General features: G+C 43.5%; 1 protein-coding gene across 1 annotated transcript in view; it reads right to left on the bottom strand.

Annotated features, from left to right (window-relative positions):
- Window positions 1-1,918: 1,918 nt before the first annotated feature.
- The window catches only part of LOC110524944 (A disintegrin and metalloproteinase with thrombospondin motifs 19), a 123,202-nt gene continuing 107,248 nt past the window's right edge, over window positions 1,919-17,872 (bottom strand). Inside the window, exons 22-23 of the mRNA XM_036976698.2 lie at window positions 11,729-11,906; window positions 1,919-5,075 (exon numbers count right to left, since the gene is read on the bottom strand). Coding sequence (XP_036832593.1) covers window positions 4,924-5,075; window positions 11,729-11,906 — 330 coding nt within the window. The 3' untranslated portion in view covers window positions 1,919-4,923. The remainder of the gene's footprint in view (window positions 5,076-11,728; window positions 11,907-17,872) is intronic.

The following is a 17,872-nucleotide window of genomic DNA, read 5'->3' as shown; positions in this document are numbered from 1 at the left end:
GACAAAGGGAGAAGCGATGTGTCAATTGTAGGCAACTACTCTATCGTAAATACAGTAAATTACCGCCCATTTGGAAAAGGAAAATGCAATAAATATTTACTCTGAGCTGCGCTTCGATAGGTTGGTGGCCATGTTGCCATGTTGCCCAACCTTTGTCCTTTTTTCCACTGAAGAGTGTCTCTCTAATGGAAGGCTTGTGTCGTCGTTGGGTGGTAGACCGGATACTCTGTCCTTTCCTAGCCCACTTTTTTAGCTGTTGTTGCTAACTCAACGGCTAGGAAGTATCACTTCACTTCAAAGTTCATACCATTCGCAACCAAAGCTTACGCTGAGGTTGGCTTCGTTCTGTAGTTATTATCTGAACCATTATTATTATTATTATTTTTTTAGATTTTACCCCCATTTCTCCCCAATTTCGTGGTATCCAATTGTTAGTAATTACTATCTTGTCTCATCGCTACAACTCCCGTTCGGGCTTGGGAGAGACGAAGGTCGAAAGCCATGCGTCCTCCGAAACACAACACAACACAACCAAGCCACACTGCTTCTTAACACAGCGCGCATCCAACCCGGAAGCCAGCCACACCAATGTGTCGGAGGAAACACTGTGCACCTGGCGACCTTGGTTAGCGCGCACTGCGCCTGGCCCGCCACAGGAGTTGCTGGTGCGCGATGAGACAAGGATATCCCTACCGGCCAAGCCCTCCCTAACCCGGACGACGCTAGGCCAATTGTGCGTCGCCCCACGGACTTCCTGGTCGCGGCCAGCTGCGACAGAGCCTGGGCGAGAACCCAGAGTCTCTGGTGGCCCAGCTAGCGCTGCGATGCAGTGCCCTAGACCACTGCGCCAACCGGGAGGCCCTACCTACTATCTGAACCATTCTGACATCGGATCGTCATCCTAATGTACCCGGAACAGTTGACATGTTAGTCCTTTTAACATATGGACCGTTGTCCTCACATCCTCGGAACAGGTTACATTTTCGTCAAGGCTTTATATAGTGGAGGGAGAAGGGTGTGTTTTCATAGTTTTATAACCCATGTCTCTTCACAGGGGCGGGCCACTGATTGAGCAGAGCCCTAACCTTATGAAAACCCAAATCTCTCATTTGGAAGCTAAAATTACATTTCATCTTTTCACCAATAATGTTATATTCAAACGTTTAAATTGCCCAACAATTCCATGTGAATCTGATAACTCTAATGTGTAGACTTTCAAATGTAGAGTTTGTCATCCTATCATTGATGAGAATGTCTCAGATGACAACCGAACTGACATCATATTCATTAAGTACCACGCATATGTTCAACTGGTCGGATTACCAAAATATGGTTCATTCCCCCCCACCTTCTGATGTTTCCAGAATCTCTATGTTAACCAAGGGATTTTCAAATGTCACATCAGTAGGGTAGAGAGAGGAAAAAGGTTGGAGAGGTATTTATGACTGTCATAAACCTACCCCCAGGCCAACGTCATGACACAAAGTTTCACCATTTGAAGCAGACTCAGAATAAATTAAAGGTTTGTGGGATAGTTTATATCCCTGATAGCAGGCGACCGCTGGACAAATCTTGCACCTCAATGTCGAACAAGGTCTGGCTTTATCATGGTAATTATCTGGTTTAGGCAACCAGACCGGGACCAAAATTCCAAGTGGTATCTGGTAAACTGTAGCCTTGTATAAATGGGCCTGAATTTGAGACACATTAAAAAGAGGTCAGGAATCTGTATAGTTCATTGTGTTCATTGACAGGCCTGATCTAGGAGCAACAATCAGTGGCCCGTTATGGCTCAGTTGGTAAAGCATGAGGCTCACAATTTGTATTTATTTATTTAGTTGTTTTGAGGACAACTTTTAGCCTTCAAGGAAAAATCCAAGGAATACAATGTGACATGAAAACCATAGGAACAAACAAATAATGGAGAATCTATTTTATTATTTTCTCAGGAACATGATATGCAGGCAGTTTTTTCTCCTACACAACCAACAAGACATTACGAGACAACGAGACACACGGGTATGTTGGAAGCCATTAAAAAATGACACGGCCTTAACAGTGCTATAAAATGTCAATTTTAATTCAATTCAACGACACTCAACTTCAACTTGTTTTCAGCCAATGACAGAAGGTGTAAACCAAGCAGTATTTTTTTGCACCCATGTGACGCCTAGACTGAGGGCTCATGGGAACCAGAGTAGGGTGAAGTTGCCCCTAGACGCTGATCTAGGGTCCTAGGAACAGTACCTAGGGGATACTTCACCCCGGAGCCAACCCATATACCAGTGCAGCAGTACTTCAGTGTAAACATGTACAGTGTTTCTTAGTTCTACATTATCTCTATTCAAGTAGAGGGCCGTGGAGTGGTACACTATAAACGGTCATCGTTGTGTGAATAGGATGTACAGCAGATTGTTTCAGGGAAGCAGCTTGCTGTTCAGATGTTGTCGTTCTAACATTGACTTTAACATACAAGACAGCCGTGGGCTCATCCTGGTGTACACAACCAAGGTCGGCCACACTGTACTAACTATTTGACGGAAATATGGATGATAGTCTACTATATGACTAAATAATGTCCCTTTAGTGATTTTGAAACACATTTTGAAATATCGATACAGATCATGTGATTTAAAACGGAGGATAATTTCCCTTTAGAAACCCTAATGAAGACACTTAGATCCAAATCCTAACTTGGAGAGATCCGTGCGCGTAACAGGGATGCATTCAGTTCGATTCAACGTTTGCTACTGAACTACATTTCCCCCCAAGGGATGCACAGCGTTCCCGTAACAGCCTCTGAGGTATGTTTGCTCCCGTTTGGTGGGTGTGGGCGGATCAATATGGGTGTGGCCTAATCAATATGGGTGTGGCCTGATCAATGTGGGTGTGAACTGATCAATATACGTGTGGGCCGATCAATATGTGTGTGACCATTTTAAATCGCAAAACTCGTGCAGCACACCACACACACCATACAATCTCACAAGACTGCGGGACAAACCTGACACCGCAATGTCGAGCAAGGTCTGGCCTTATCATGGTAAAGATCTGGTTTAGGCAGCACACACACCATACACCGTTCTTCAACTGGTCGTTCAGTACAGTACCCTTTCCGTTGAAGACCGCTATGTGACACACTGAACACACCCCTGATGTCAATGTTAAATTCAACGGGAAAAGATGTGTGCCCTCAAGCTTTCCACACAATTGTTTCAGTCCCAACAGATCCTAAGGCCAGCACTATTGTTAACATATGCATAGACATAGACGAATTTAGTAAATGTTACAATAAGGTATTTTCTCCAACTTTAAGCAAGCCTCGGCTATTTGGCAACACTTTATGTTCAAGCCTCGATATCCAAAAGTTCACTCAAGTACACTAATTAGCACCACATAAACAGAGCGTTAATAACAATAATATATTCGCTGTCGTTACTAGAAGTATCATCAATTATCCAAATCCTTCCAAAGACACGTTGTTGCTTACAGTGTTCGACATTAAGCCAAACATGTACAAAGCAAATGAAGAGCTGAAAGCCCTAAACCCTAAAACCTCATATCAATCAAACGTAAGAGTCTTTGCAGCTGTCAATGCTTTCAGTATTGCTTCTAAATGGACAGTATTGTGAATTCTGTTTGAGATAGATTAAACATACAGTACCATTTGTGTCTCTAACCACATTTTTGCTAAACTTGACGAAGGACAAGAACGTCATTGTAATTACTCACGGCTGGAAGCCAAAGTCTCAGCAGTGGCTATACCAAGCAGATAGCATGAAGTTCACCAATGCTGAAATATATAGAAATGTTTGTGCTGGGCTAAAGAAGTAAACTTGAGAAGAAAAAAAACAGAAAGTCCAACACACTGATTATGCTCCCAAATAGCACCTTTTATCAGACAACGTTTCCATCCATAAGGATCTTCGTCAGGTCGTTTTGTCTGGTTGTTTTGACCTGATGAAGATCCTTACAGATGGAAATGTTGTCCGATAAACCGTGGTACCTGGGAGCATAAACAGTGTGCGGGACATTCTGTTTTTTTGGGGGAAGAAACTGATAGGAAACCAGTAGACCTAGGTCCGATGGTACGCTTAATGAAGTTTGTAGTTTGCACTTTTGGCACTATTGCATTGGTTACATTATACGGGGTTAACTAAATTTATGGAAACTACAAGTGGTAAACCTTGATGGATTTTGCCTGATTTTCAATGTGATATTAATGAAGATAAATCAGAACAAATACAGTATGGAAAATGGTAAGACATTTACAAAATATTAGCATGAATTAACATGATTAAAAACAAAAACTTCTCCAAAAACACCAAAGAGTTGGATCCTTATGTAGATCTACAGTATATCAGCTCAACGGATACCAGGTGAAGGCTGGTCAACAATTACACCCTCAAAAGAGATGTGCTTAGACCGACTCAATACCAATAACATGACATACGTAGTATTGACTCAATACCAATAACATGACATAATATGGACTCAATACCAATAACATGACCATAGTATCGACTCAAAACCAATAACATGACATAGTATCGCTTCAACCTCAATAACATGACCATAGTATCGACTCAATACCAATAAGATTACCACAGTATCGACTCAATACCAATAACATTCCCATAGTATCGACTCAATACCAAAAAGATGGCAATAGCATGGACTCAATACCAATAACATGACATAGTATGGACTCAATACCAATAACATGACATGGTATGGACTCAATACCAATAACATAACGTACTAATGACACATTTACAGTGCTTATAATCTACAGCTGGTTAGGTTGAAACAGGTGTGTTCTGTCCATCCCACGTGTTGGAATAAGTGCACTTGATATACATAAATAGGATATGACACCTAAGTTCGCCCCTGGAAGGAGGGGGCGAGGGGGTGAGGGGAGGGTCAACTCCTCTGTTGCATCTTCTGTGCGTAAAAGTCCCGGCAAGTTTCACAGCAGCGTTGATACCAGCGCATGTCTTGGCAGAGGTTCTTCTCGCGGATGACTTTGCAGTAAACCGGCCACTGGTCCCGTAAACACTTGAACGTCAGGGCAGCTACAGAGGATGAAAGGAGAGATTCAGTTTGACATAGTGCACAGTTTCCTAATCCTGGTCCTTGGGGATCCAAAAGGGTGAACATTTTTGTTCCAGCCTAGCAGTAACCCACTTGATTCGATTCATCATCAAGCCTGTGATTGGTTGAACTGGGTGTGTTAGTGCAGAGGACCAGGATTAGGAAACATCCATGTACTGAAACACTGAATAACAGATGAACATGGCTTTTTATCAAATGGTTATTCCAGTACATCACCAATAGGTGGCAGTATTATACACATTTCACATTTACTTTTCTATGTACTGATTCAACTTTGCATTCATTGGAGATTAAATAAAAATAAAAATATAAAATATATCATGTAAAACAGAGATTACATTGAAAGTCCAGTTGCCACATTGTAATTTCAGGGCTGTCAAAAATAATGGGTATTATAGTAGAAAATTATTAGCCACACCTAAAACACACAATGACTAAATGATGATTGCAGAAGCAGATTATTGCTGATTATTGCACATTCCCACAGACTCAAGAAGTCCTATATTGTCCAAAAGCTTCCAAATGGTCTATTTCATCATAGGTCTGACTTATAGTCTCTCTCTCTCTCTCTCTCTCTCTCTCTCTCTCTCTCTCTCTCTCTCTCTCTCTCTCTCTCTCTCTCTCTGTCTCTCTCGCGCCTCAGTAAAATCTGTCCTCAAATACTCAGTCCATTAACACTAACACCCGTTAGAGCAGAGTTCTCAAGAGGACGCAAGGTCACAAGGATAACCTTGTTTCATTTGTGTTTCGGAGCTGCTGTGCTGGGTAGGGGAGTCGGCACTCTGCAACACACACTACTCTGTCACCTTATCAACAAAACATTATATTATGACCGTTCCATCGCATTCCATTTGCATCGGCAGCATTCTGAATAAACTCAGATCTCGGGGGCATAGACACTGTGTTGACATATTTTCTTGAAGTGAACAAGCCTTGGTAATGAAGCCAGGAGTTGTAAACATCCCTCTTTGCCAATGAGACGTTGCGATGGGACCACCAACACGGGTTGCTTCCCAAATGGCATTCTATCCCCTATGTAGTGCACTACTTTTGACCAGGGCTCTTGGGGTAGTGCACTAAATAGGGAATAGGGTGCCGTTTGGGACTGCCACGGTCTCTATTTTACCTCGGAACGTTCCAGAGGCAGCTACAGAGGGCTGCCACCTCTTGGATACGTCTCAAATGGCACCCTATTCCCTAGTGCACTACTTTTGACCAGACCCCTATGGGCCCTGGTCAAAAGTAGTGCACTACATAGGGAATAGGGTGAGACGTAACCCTTCTCTTGATGGCGTTCTGCTGTTTTTGAGGCAAACACAACGGAACACAACACCCGTGGCTGGGGTGGGATTAGTGGGAACGCCATGGCGACAGACAGTAAAACAACTCACACCTCTTCATTCTTCTGCCTCCTGACATCTGAGTCATCCTTTTGGCTTCATGGGAAAAGTCTGAGTCATCTTTTTGTCTTCATGGGAAATTCAACTGCTAAGTCTAGTTTGCCGCTGCGCGGCTGAGCCCATTGGTATTGATACACAGTAGTAGAGGTGTAACAGGGTTTTTATTAGTGGTACTGGTATAGTACACACATAGTATACACATAGTATACACATGGCATACACATAGTATACACATAGTATACACATAGTATACACATGGCATACACATAGTATACACATAGTATACACATGGCATACACATAGTATACACATAGTACACACATAGTACACACATAGTATCCACATGGCATACACATAGTACACACATAGTATACACATAGTATACACATAGTATACACATGGCATACACATGGCATACACCGTTCAATGAAATGCTTACTTGCAGGTTCCTTCTGGACAATGCAACAACAATAAGAAACAATAGTAATACCATATTTTTTATTTGTTTTATTTAAAATAAGAATATAAACAAAGTAAATGACTCAGTAGAATGTAATATATTTTTTTTAGCATTGTAGATAAAAAATTGTCTTCACCAACCACTGGAGGACCTTACCGGTCGTGGACAGAGAAATTATTGTACCAGGCTGTGATGCAACCGGTCAGGACACTCTCAATGGTGCAGGGGTAGTTTTTGGAGAGGACCCGGGGCGGCATGCTGAATTTCTTCAGCCGACTTAGGAAGTAGAGACGCTGTTGAGCCCTCTTGACGAGTGGTGGTGTTGTGGACGCAGAGGAACTTAAACCTGCTGACTCTCTCTACTACAGCCCCCCCACCCCCCACCTCTGCTTCCTGAAGTCAACAAACTCCTTTGTTTTTCTGACGTTGAGGGAGAGGTCATTGTCCTGGCATCACAATGCCAGTTCACTTACCACCTTCCCATTGGCTGACTCGTCTTGGTTGGTTATCAGGCCTACAACCGTGGTGTCGTCAGTAAACGTGATGATGAAGTTAGTGTCGTACAAAGCCAACAGAGAGTACAGCAGAGGACTGAGGACACACCCCTGCGTGGCCCCTGTGTTAAGAGATTGTTGCCAATCCTCACAGCCTGTAGTCTGCCCGTCAGGAAGTCCAAGATCCAGTTGCAGAGGGTGCTGTACAGAACATGACCAGCCTCTTGAAGCACTTCACGATTACCGGGGCGATAGTCAATTGAGCATGTCACCTTCTTTTAAAGGTAAACTAAAAACTATAAACTAACCATAGTCTGTAGTCTGGGCACTGGGACTATGATGGTGTCCTTGAAACAAGTGGGGTATACAGCCCGGGACAGGGATAGGTTGAAGATGTCTGAAAAGACACCCACCAGCTGGTCAACACACACTCTGAGGACGTGGCCAGGGATGCCATCTGGGCCGGTGGCTTTGTGAGTATTCACTCATTTAAGAGTTTTTCCTCACGTCAGCCTCGGAGAGCGAAAGCACCTGGTCATCCGGAACAGCGAGAGTCCTCCTGAATGGCTCGGTATTGTCTACCTTTGTAGTTGTAGTCATTGCCACATGCATTGCGGGTCTGATCCCTTATTGATGTCAATTGTTAAATCCACTTCAATCAGTGTAGATGAAGGGCAGGTTAATTAAGGATTTTTTAAGCCTTGAGACAATTAAGACATGGATTGTGTATGTATGCCACTCAGAGGGTGAATAGGCAAGACAAAATATTTAAGTGCCTTTGAACAGGGTATGGTAATAGGTGCCAGGTGCACTGGTTTGTGTTAAGAACTGCAACGCTGCTGGGTTTTTCACGCTCAATAGTTTCCTGTGTGTATCAAGGATGATCTACCAGCCAAAGGTCATCCAGCCAACTTGACAACTGTGGGAAGCATTGTAGTCAACATGGGCCAGCATCCCTGTGGAACGATTTCGACAACTTAGAGTCCATGCTTCATGAAATTGAGGCTGTTCTGAGGGGGGAGGTGTCTTAAAGTAATGATGGACTGTCATTTCTCTTTGCTTATTTGAGCTGTTCTTGCCATAATATGGACTTGGTTGTTCACCAAATAGGGCTATCTTATGTATACCACCCCTACCTTGTCACAACACAACTGATTGGCTCAAATGCATTAAGAAGGATAGAAATTCCACAAATTAACTTTTAACAAGGCACATCTGTTAATTGAAATGCATTCCAGGTGACTACCTCATGAAGATGGTTGAGAGCATGTCAAGAATGTGCAAAGCTGTCATCAAGGCAAAAAGTGGCTATGTAAAATCTGAAATAGAAAATATATTTTGATTTGTTTAACACTTTCTTTGGTTACTACATGATTCCATATGTGTTATTTCATAGTTTTGATGTCTTCACTATTATTCTACAAGGGTTTTTTTAAGAGAAAACCCTTGAATGAGTAGGTGTGTCCACACTTTTGACTGGTACTGTATTCCTATCATTATTCTCAAAACAGCATTGAGTCTGCCTCCACTGTCCAGCACTTCACTATTCTGTGTTGATGGGTCCCTCTTGAGTTGCTGCTTGTAGGCGGGGAGTAGGAACAGAGGGACGTTATCTGATTGTATGCAAAAACAGTGATAGTATTAGTTGCTATTGACTGCATGGTAATATGTATGTCAGTGGTATTGGTCCTATATCTATGTGGCTTGTGGGCCTTTTGTCTAAGCATGTTTTTTGATGGTATTTTTATACTTTGTAGCCCTTATCTCACATTGAACAGACTATTGAGCAGACAATTGTCTGTTTTTTTTTCCTTCGGTCTCTATTGTACCATTATACAGATTCAATTGATCTAGCATTGTACTCCAACAGATGTCTGTCTGTCTGTTCTAAATAGAATGGATAAACAGGAAATATGCAAAAAAAATGAATGCGAGTGGCTTGAGGCACAAACGTTCATACTTCCCAGATTCCTGGAGGAGCTTAGCATTACCAGCTGGGAAGGTTTTAGGAGGGAGGGGGCAGAGCTGCTACCCTGGTGCGTACCACAGACACCCCTCCCTCCAGCTGCATCTCTGCTCGGGACGAGAACGTGAGCCGGCGTACACTAATTTAAAACATCATGCCATATATCCGCCCGGCCTCAGCCCAACCTCAACCTCAGCAGCCCCAGTCTCAATCTCAGCAACCCCAGCCCCAGTCTCAATCTCAGCAATCTCCTTCTCAACCTCAGCAGCCCCAGTCTCAATCTCAGCAACCCCAGTCCCAGTCTCATCCTCGGCAGCCTCATTCTCAACCTCAGCAGAATCAGCCTCAGCCTCAGAATCAACCTCAGCAGCCTCATTCTCAACCTCAGAATCAACCTCAGCAGAATCAGCCTCAGCCCCAGTCTCAACATCGGCAGCCTCATTCTCAACCTCAGCAGAATCAACCTCAGCAGCCTCATTCTCAACCTCAGCAGAATCAGCCTCAGCCTCAGAATCAACCTCAGCACAATCAGCCTCAGCCCCAGAATCAACCTCAGCCGAATCAGCCTCAGCCCCAGAATCAACCTCAGCAGCCTCAGCCCCAGAATCAACCTTAGCAGAATCAGCCTCAGCCCCAGAATCAACCTCAGCAGAATCAGCCCCAGAATCAACCTCAGCAGAATCAGCCTCAGCTCCAGAATCAACCTCAGCAGAATCAGCCTCAGCCCCAGAATCAACCTCAGCAGAATCAGCCTCAGCCCCAGAATCAACCTCAGCAGAATCAGCCTCAGCCCCAGAATCAACCTCAGCAGAATCAGCCCCAGAATCAACCTCAGCAGAATCAGCCTCAGCTCCAGAATCAACCTCAGCAGAATCAGCCTCAGCCCCAGAATCAACCTCAGCAGAATCAGCCTCAGCCCCAGCTTCAGTAACTCTTCCCCAGCTGCAATTTATGATGAACTATGCGCACTCTTCCCAGAAGGCTTAACATTTTCGAACATCGTCATCTGGTACCATCCAGCCCCTAAACACAGTGATTGCATCCCAAATGGCACCATATTCCCTATGTAGTGCACTCCTTTTGACCAGAGCACCATTTCCTATTTAGTTCACTACTTTTGACCAGGGCCCATAGGGATACACACAGGGACGAGTGGGCAGAAGAGTTGGTGGAACGTGTAAACTGTGAAATTCACTGCAGGCTTTAAAAATAAATGTAAAAAAATAAAAAATGGCACTTGTGTCTGGGGTCAACGGAGGTCGTTGAGTGGTGTGTCTGGCATGCTCGTGAATAGGCGGTATTATACAACACAGCATAATCCCACAGCTTGAGGCCGCACATAATATTTTTAATGAAGTCATCAAAACATGGCACATTTAGATTGCCGGGGAAGTGGTGGGCCAAACTTTCCACATCAACGCTCGCCAATTAATGGGTTTTGAACTGACTCGGGAATGAGCTCGAGATACTTTGAGGATACTTTTTTGGAAACCCTACACAGCGCGATGTCTGTCAGAGAGCCCGTTGTGCGTGAGACAGATGATGTATCTAATGGATTCGTACCATACTCAAATAATGAGACAGAACAACCCTAGGGAACCTTCAATGAACTTGGGAAGCTATGATAGGTAAGGGAGCTGGAATGGTGATACAAGCTGCGTCTGGGGAACAGTTATTGTAAGTAGTAGAAACAACAGGACTTCATTATTATTAGGTTATTATATTAATCTATAGATGAATTATTATCAGGATCAATCCACATCACATAAGATTTAACATGGACCAACAACACCACCACTCGTCAAGAGGGCTCAACAGCGTCTCTACTTCCTAAGTCGGCTGAAGAAATTCAGCATGCCGCCCCGGGTCCTCTCCAAATACTACCCCTGCACCATTGAGAGTGTCCTGACCGGTTGCATCACAGCCTGGTACAATAATTTCTCTGTCCACGACCAGTAAGGTCCTCCAGGGGTTGGTGAAGATAATTTTTTATCTACAATGCTAAAAAATAATATTACATTCTGGCTCTGAATATAGAGCTCAGCTCTTGTCTTTTCTCAGCGTGTCTTAAACCCATGCAAGCATCAAGTGAGTTCTGGCCTTCTTTGATATTCAATCTATTTTAACTTTAAGAATAAACTGTGTTGATAAAACCCCGACTCTGAAAATAAAAGGGCAATTGTCCACTTCATTTTCTGAATAACATTTCTGAACTGAATTGGAATGGATCCCTACCCTGTTAAACATGAACTCGGGAGGTGGTGATCGTGATGACAAGATGCATGATACTCACCCAGGCGTGGCGAGGTGATGGTGTTGACGTTGATCCTCTCGTTGCACGCCTGCTGCTGACATGGCCGGTACGCCGCTGGCTTCTCCGACGAGAAGCACTCGTTGCCGTGGCGCCCGGTGATCTTGTGCATGCACTGGATAACCCGGGACTGCATGCTTTTGCCACAGGTGACCGAGCACTATCAACACCGTAACACACAGCATAAGATTATGTCAGTGGACATAATGTCAAATACAATGCAAAATATAATAATAATAATATATTTACTTTTTGTTATGAGCTCATACTGATGAGTTAGGAACTCCCCTCACCTGGTTGTCTAGGTCTTAAATGATGAGTTAGGAACTCCCCTCACCTGGTTGTCTAGGTCTTTAATTATGAGTTAGGAACTCCCCTCACCTGGTTGTCTAGGTCTTAAATTATGAGTTAGGAACTCCCCTCACCTGGTTGTCTAGGTCTTAAATGATGAGTTAGGAACTCCCCTCACCTGGTTGTCTAGGTCTTAAATGATGAGTTAGGAACTCCCCTCACTTGGTTGTCTAGGTCTTAAATGATGAGTTAGGAACTTCTCTCACCTGGTTGTCTAGGTCTGAAATGATGAGTTAGGAACTCCCCTCACCTGGTTGTCTAGGTCTTAAATGATGAGTTAGGAACTCCCCTCACCTGGTTGTCTAGGTCTTAATTGGACACATATTGAAAGGAAATAACAGCAGACACTCCTGCTTTTCATGGAATTGAGTTTGGCCATGATATGATATCCGTTAGATTACGAAAGCATAGGACTTTTGACCTCATGTTAAGTGTCCCCTACCACAGCCCCTGGTCAGTGCTCCAGTATGTGGCTGTATGTATGAGTGATCCATATAATGAGCTTGCATCACTCACTTGGGCCAAGCCAAAAAAGTCTCTGAGGTAAAAGACCTGCCAAGGCATGAGTGGAACACCGGCTTCAGTGATTGGCTGTGGCCAGTTCGAGCTGTTTCCGTGGTCGACTGCTGTTTGCCAAAACACAGAGAGACTCAGGCCTAAATATGTCCAACCCGGCAGAGACAGAGTGAATTTATACAGGAGGCGCTGCGATGAATAGTGGCAGAGACAGATTAATATAGTCTTGTAATCCCTTCTCCAATGCCTTTTTAAAAAACAGCTTTCTAGACATTCAAAGAAGTGGGAGTTGGGGAGATGGAGTCCGTCCGCTTTCAACTCAAGGCTTTTTCGACATGAGCTGACTTCGTAATGCATTTATGTGGAGGTTAGTGTTTAAATAACAGACAGCTGTTGTGACTAGAACAGCATGTTGGGGATCAGGCATGTCTGGACGGGGCGAGCGGGGAGAAAACAGCCTCGACGGCGCTCCTATTCACCCGATACATTAGTCTGCTTTAGCCATACCGAGGCTCGAGAAGATGGCAAATACATCTCAGGGTTTAGTGATATGACAGAGCACTCTCCATGACAATTTGTAGATTTCCAGATTTCCACAGAGAGAGAGAGAGAGAGAGAGAGAGAGAGAGAGAGAGAGAGAGAGAGAGAGAGAGAGAGACAGACAGACAGACAGACAGACAGACAGACAGACAGACAGACAGACAGACAGACAGACAGACAGACAGACAGACAGACAGACAGACAGACAGAGAATACAACAATGCAACAGACAGGAAATAATCAACTAGTAAAAGTAAGTAAGCCCGTGTATTTATATAAGGATAGACCTAGTTAAAACAATTTTATAGGTGTGATTGAGTTCATTCCCATGTATTTACTGTACATGGGCCGTGTACATGTTATAACGACTATGTAAAGTAATCTAGGGGTATTTTTTATTAGCATTACCACAAATGATGTGGTTTATAGTCACACATGAAGGGATTTGTGGTTCTGCAAGCCACAGAGTCGAAGCAAATAAGAGAAGAAAAAAAAAGAGTTACTTGAAAACAAAGCGTCCGTTCCCAGTTCTCACAACCTCACCCCTTTGACCATCCCATTGGAACACGGTTCACAAAGGGGCGGGCCGTCTGAGTCAACTGTTAACACAGGGGAAATGTAGGGTTGCATCTGAGTCAACTGTTAACACAGGGGAAATGTAGGGTTGCATCTGAGTCAACTGTTAACACAGGGGAAATGTAGGGTTGCATCTGAGTCAACTGTTAACACAGGGGAAATGTAGGGTTGCATCTGAGTCAACTGTTAACACAGGGGAAATGTAGGGTTGCAAAGGGTCGTAGGGTTGCATCTGAGTCAACTGTTAACACAGGGGAAATGTAGGGTTGCAAAGGGTCGTAGGGTTGCATCTGAGTCAACTGTTAACACAGGGGAAATGTAGGGTTGCATCTGAGTCAACTGTTAACACAGGGGAAATGTAGGGTTGCATCTGAGTCAACTGTTAACACAGGGGAAATGTAGGGTTGCAAAGGGTCGTAGGGTTGCATCTGAGTCAACTGTTAACACAGGGGAAATGTAGGGTTGCAAAGGGTCGTAGGGTTGCATCTGAGTCAACTGTTAACACAGGGGAAATGTAGGGTTGCATCTGAGTCAACTGTTAACACAGTGGAAATGTAGGGTTGCAAAGGGTAGTAGGGTTGCATCTGAGTCAACTGTTAAAACACAGTGGAAATGTAGGGTTGCATCTGAGTCAACTGTTAAAACACAGTGGAAATGTAGGGTTGCATCTGAGTCAACTGTTAACACAGTGGAAATGTAGGGTTGCAAAGGGTAGTAGGGTTGCATCTGAGTCAACTGTTAACACAGTGGAAATGTAGGGTTGCATCTGAGTCAACTGTTAACACAGTGGAAATGTAGGGTTGCATCTGAGTCAACTGTTAACACAGTGGAAATGTAGGGTTGCATCTGAGTCAACTGTTAACACAGTGGAAATGTAGGGTTGCATCTGAGTCAACTGTTAACACAGTGGAAATGTAGGGTTGCATCTGAGTCAACTGTTAACACACAGTGGAAATGTAGGGTTGCATCTGAGTCAACTGTTAACACAGTGGAAATGTGGATTATTAGTAGGGTTGCAAAGGGTAGGAAAGTTAGCTGACAGTTAACCTTTTTTTGTGGGATACACATAAGGCAATTCTAGGTCTTGTTGCATATTTTGGTTAAACTATCCCCAATTTAATGGAATTGTAATCCTCTGTATCCACAGTGCATTCTTCCATCACATGTACAGCTGATTCTCAAGATCTGCCACACTAATGACATGCTATTGAGCCCACACTACTACACTGTCTGAGCCAGGGACTAGATGCTTTCTGGTAAGTTTTGATTACAGTAATGGGTGGGGTGAATATATTTTATACGACATACAGATTTTTTGTTAGCTAGTAAATAATAGCCTACAGCAAAGTGTGTTTAAATAATTTCTAACTTATTAACAATTTCTGGTAGTTCGTTTTTGCTACCATGTGGGTTTTAACTGAGGAGTGTTAATTCACCTGTTTCCATACACGTTTCATTTTAAAACATGTATCTTACAAAGGAGTTGTTTAATCAAACTGCTTAACTATTTATATGTACATGGAATTGTATTTGTGTTTTTTAAACTATTTTTTTCTGATGTGTGGAAACATTTTACTGCAGCTAATGTAGAAGGAGAAGCTGTGTACATTTGCAAATACTGTGCCAAATCATATGTGAAGAATGCAACAAAGATGCAGAATTATCTGGCCAAGTGCATAAAGTTCCCTTAGCGCTCACAACTAGCAACCTCTGACAAAAGTCCCTCTACTTTTGAGGTGAAAATTATGAATTAGACATCTTATCGATAGCAACAGTTCATGATCCTCTTGGAATCAGAAGTTTTTTTTGACTCAATGGAGGAACGCAGTCAGAGAATAATTAACTACATTATCTCCACCCCTCAACCAGTATTCTACAAGAGCACAGATACAAGGGACAACAGACACACCGGTCTCTACATTGCAGATGAGCTGAAGGCAGTCATCATTGACCTTGGACCACAGAAGGTATTTGCAATGGTGACAGACATTGCTGTGAACATGAAGGCTGTTTGGTCTGAAGTGGAGGAGTCCTACCCTCACATCACACCCATTGGCTGTGCTGCTCATGCATTGAATATGCACCTCAAGGACATCATGGCACTGAAAACAATGGATACACTCTACAAGAGAGCCAAAGAAATGGTTAGGTATGTGAATGGTCTTCAAGTTATAGCAGCAATCTACCTCACCAAGCAAAGTGAGAAGAATAAGAGCACCACATTGAAGCTGCCCAGCAACACCCGTTGCAACACCCGTCATCATGTTTGACAGTCTCCTGGAGAGGAAGGAGTCTCTCCAAAAAATGGCCATATCACGGTCTGCCGATATGGACAGCCCCATGAAAAGGTTCCTCCTGGATGATGTATTTTGGGAGAGAGTGATAAGCAGCCGGAAACTCCTGAAACCTATAGCAGTAGCCATTGCACGGATTGAGGGAGACAATGCCATCCTGTCTGATGTTCAGACTCTGCATGCAGATATAAGAGAAGAAATCCATACTGCCCTGCCCACTTCACTGTTGCTCCAAGCAGAAGAAACTGCAGTTCTGAAATACATCAAAAAACGTGAAGACTTCTGACTGAAGCCCAATCACGCCGCAGCGTACATGTTGGACTCCAAATATGCTGGCAAGAGCATCCTGTCTGGTGCAGAGATGAACAAGGCCTATGGTGTCATCACTACCGTGTCTCATCACCTTGGCCTGGATGAGGGCAAGGTTCTTGGCAGTCTGGCGAAATCCACTTCCAAGCAAGGGTTTTGGGATGGAGATGCAATATGACAGTTGTGCATATCTCATCAGCCACCTGGTGGAAGGGACTTTGTGGATCTGAGGCTTTCCCTTGTTGCCTCCATCATCCTCCAAATCCCACCAACATCAGCCGCCTCAGAGCGCAACTGGTCCTTGTTTGGGAACACACACACCAAAGCATGCAACAGGCTGACCAATACAAGGGTTGAAACATTGGTGACCATCCGGGCAAATTTGAGGCTTTTTGACCCTGACAATGAGCCATTCTCAACCAGGTAGGAAGGTGACAGTGAAGATGAGGCCTCAAAGTCTAATGTTCAAGAGGTGGACATTGAGGAGGTCCAGGGAGAAGACATGGAATCCTGAGAGGAGGACATCCAAAGCTTTAGTTTCTAGACTATCATTTTACAGATGTATGTTGAAAACGTTTGTAGGAGATGTGATGGATCATTGGGGATCATTCAATATTCCCTTTCTTTTGTTGTTCAGTGAAATCATCCCATGTGAAGAGTCAACTAATTTAATTAAAGTTCAATTCGTAACTAAATTTTTTTTTTTTTCTATTGTAAGGATGTAATCATTTGCAATTATGTCTACTTATGATAAGGTAAAAGGTTTATGTTTCTGTCTCTATATGATATGGTAAATATATTTATTGTTTTTATTTTATTTCACCTTTATTTAACCAGGTAGGCAAGTTGAGAAAAAGTTCTCATTTACAATCGTGACCTGGCCAAGATAAAGCAAAGCAACAACACAGAATTACACATGGAGTAAAACAAACATACAGTCAATAATACAGTATAAACAAGTCTATATACGATGTGAGCAAATGAGGTGAGAAAATGGAGGTAAAGGTAAAAAAAAGGCCACGGTGGCAAAGTAAATACAATATAGCAAGTAAAACACTGGAATACCTGATGGAGCACGTGCTACAGGTGGGTGCTGCTATGGTGAACAGCGAGCTGAGATAAGGGGGGACTTTACCTAGCAGGCTCTTGTAGATGACCTGTAGATGACCAACGAGAGCGTACAGGTCGCAGTGGTGGGTAGTATATGGGGCTTTGGTGACAAAACGGATGGCACTGTGATAGACTGCATCCAATTTATTGAGTAGGGTATTGGAGGCTATTTTGTCAATGACATCGCCGAAGTCGAGGATCGGTAGGATGGTCAGTTTTACGAGGGTATGTTTGGCAGCATGAGTGAAGGATGCTTTGTTGCGAAATAGGAAGCCAATTCTAGATTTAACTTTGGATTGGAGATGTTTGATGTGAGTCTGGAAGTAGAGTTTAACCAGACACCTAGGTATTTGTAGTTGTCCACATATTCTAAGTCAGAACCGTTCAGAGTAGTGATGCTGGACGGGCGGGCAGGTGCAGGCAGCGATCG

The sequence above is a fragment of the Oncorhynchus mykiss genome, chromosome 5, assembly GCF_057628025.1.
Source record: "Oncorhynchus mykiss isolate SJ-2025 chromosome 5, ASM5762802v1, whole genome shotgun sequence".
Taxonomy (NCBI): Eukaryota; Metazoa; Chordata; class Actinopteri; order Salmoniformes; family Salmonidae; genus Oncorhynchus; species Oncorhynchus mykiss.
Note: the sequence above shows the minus strand (reverse complement) of the source record. Positions and strands in the feature narration are given on the sequence as shown.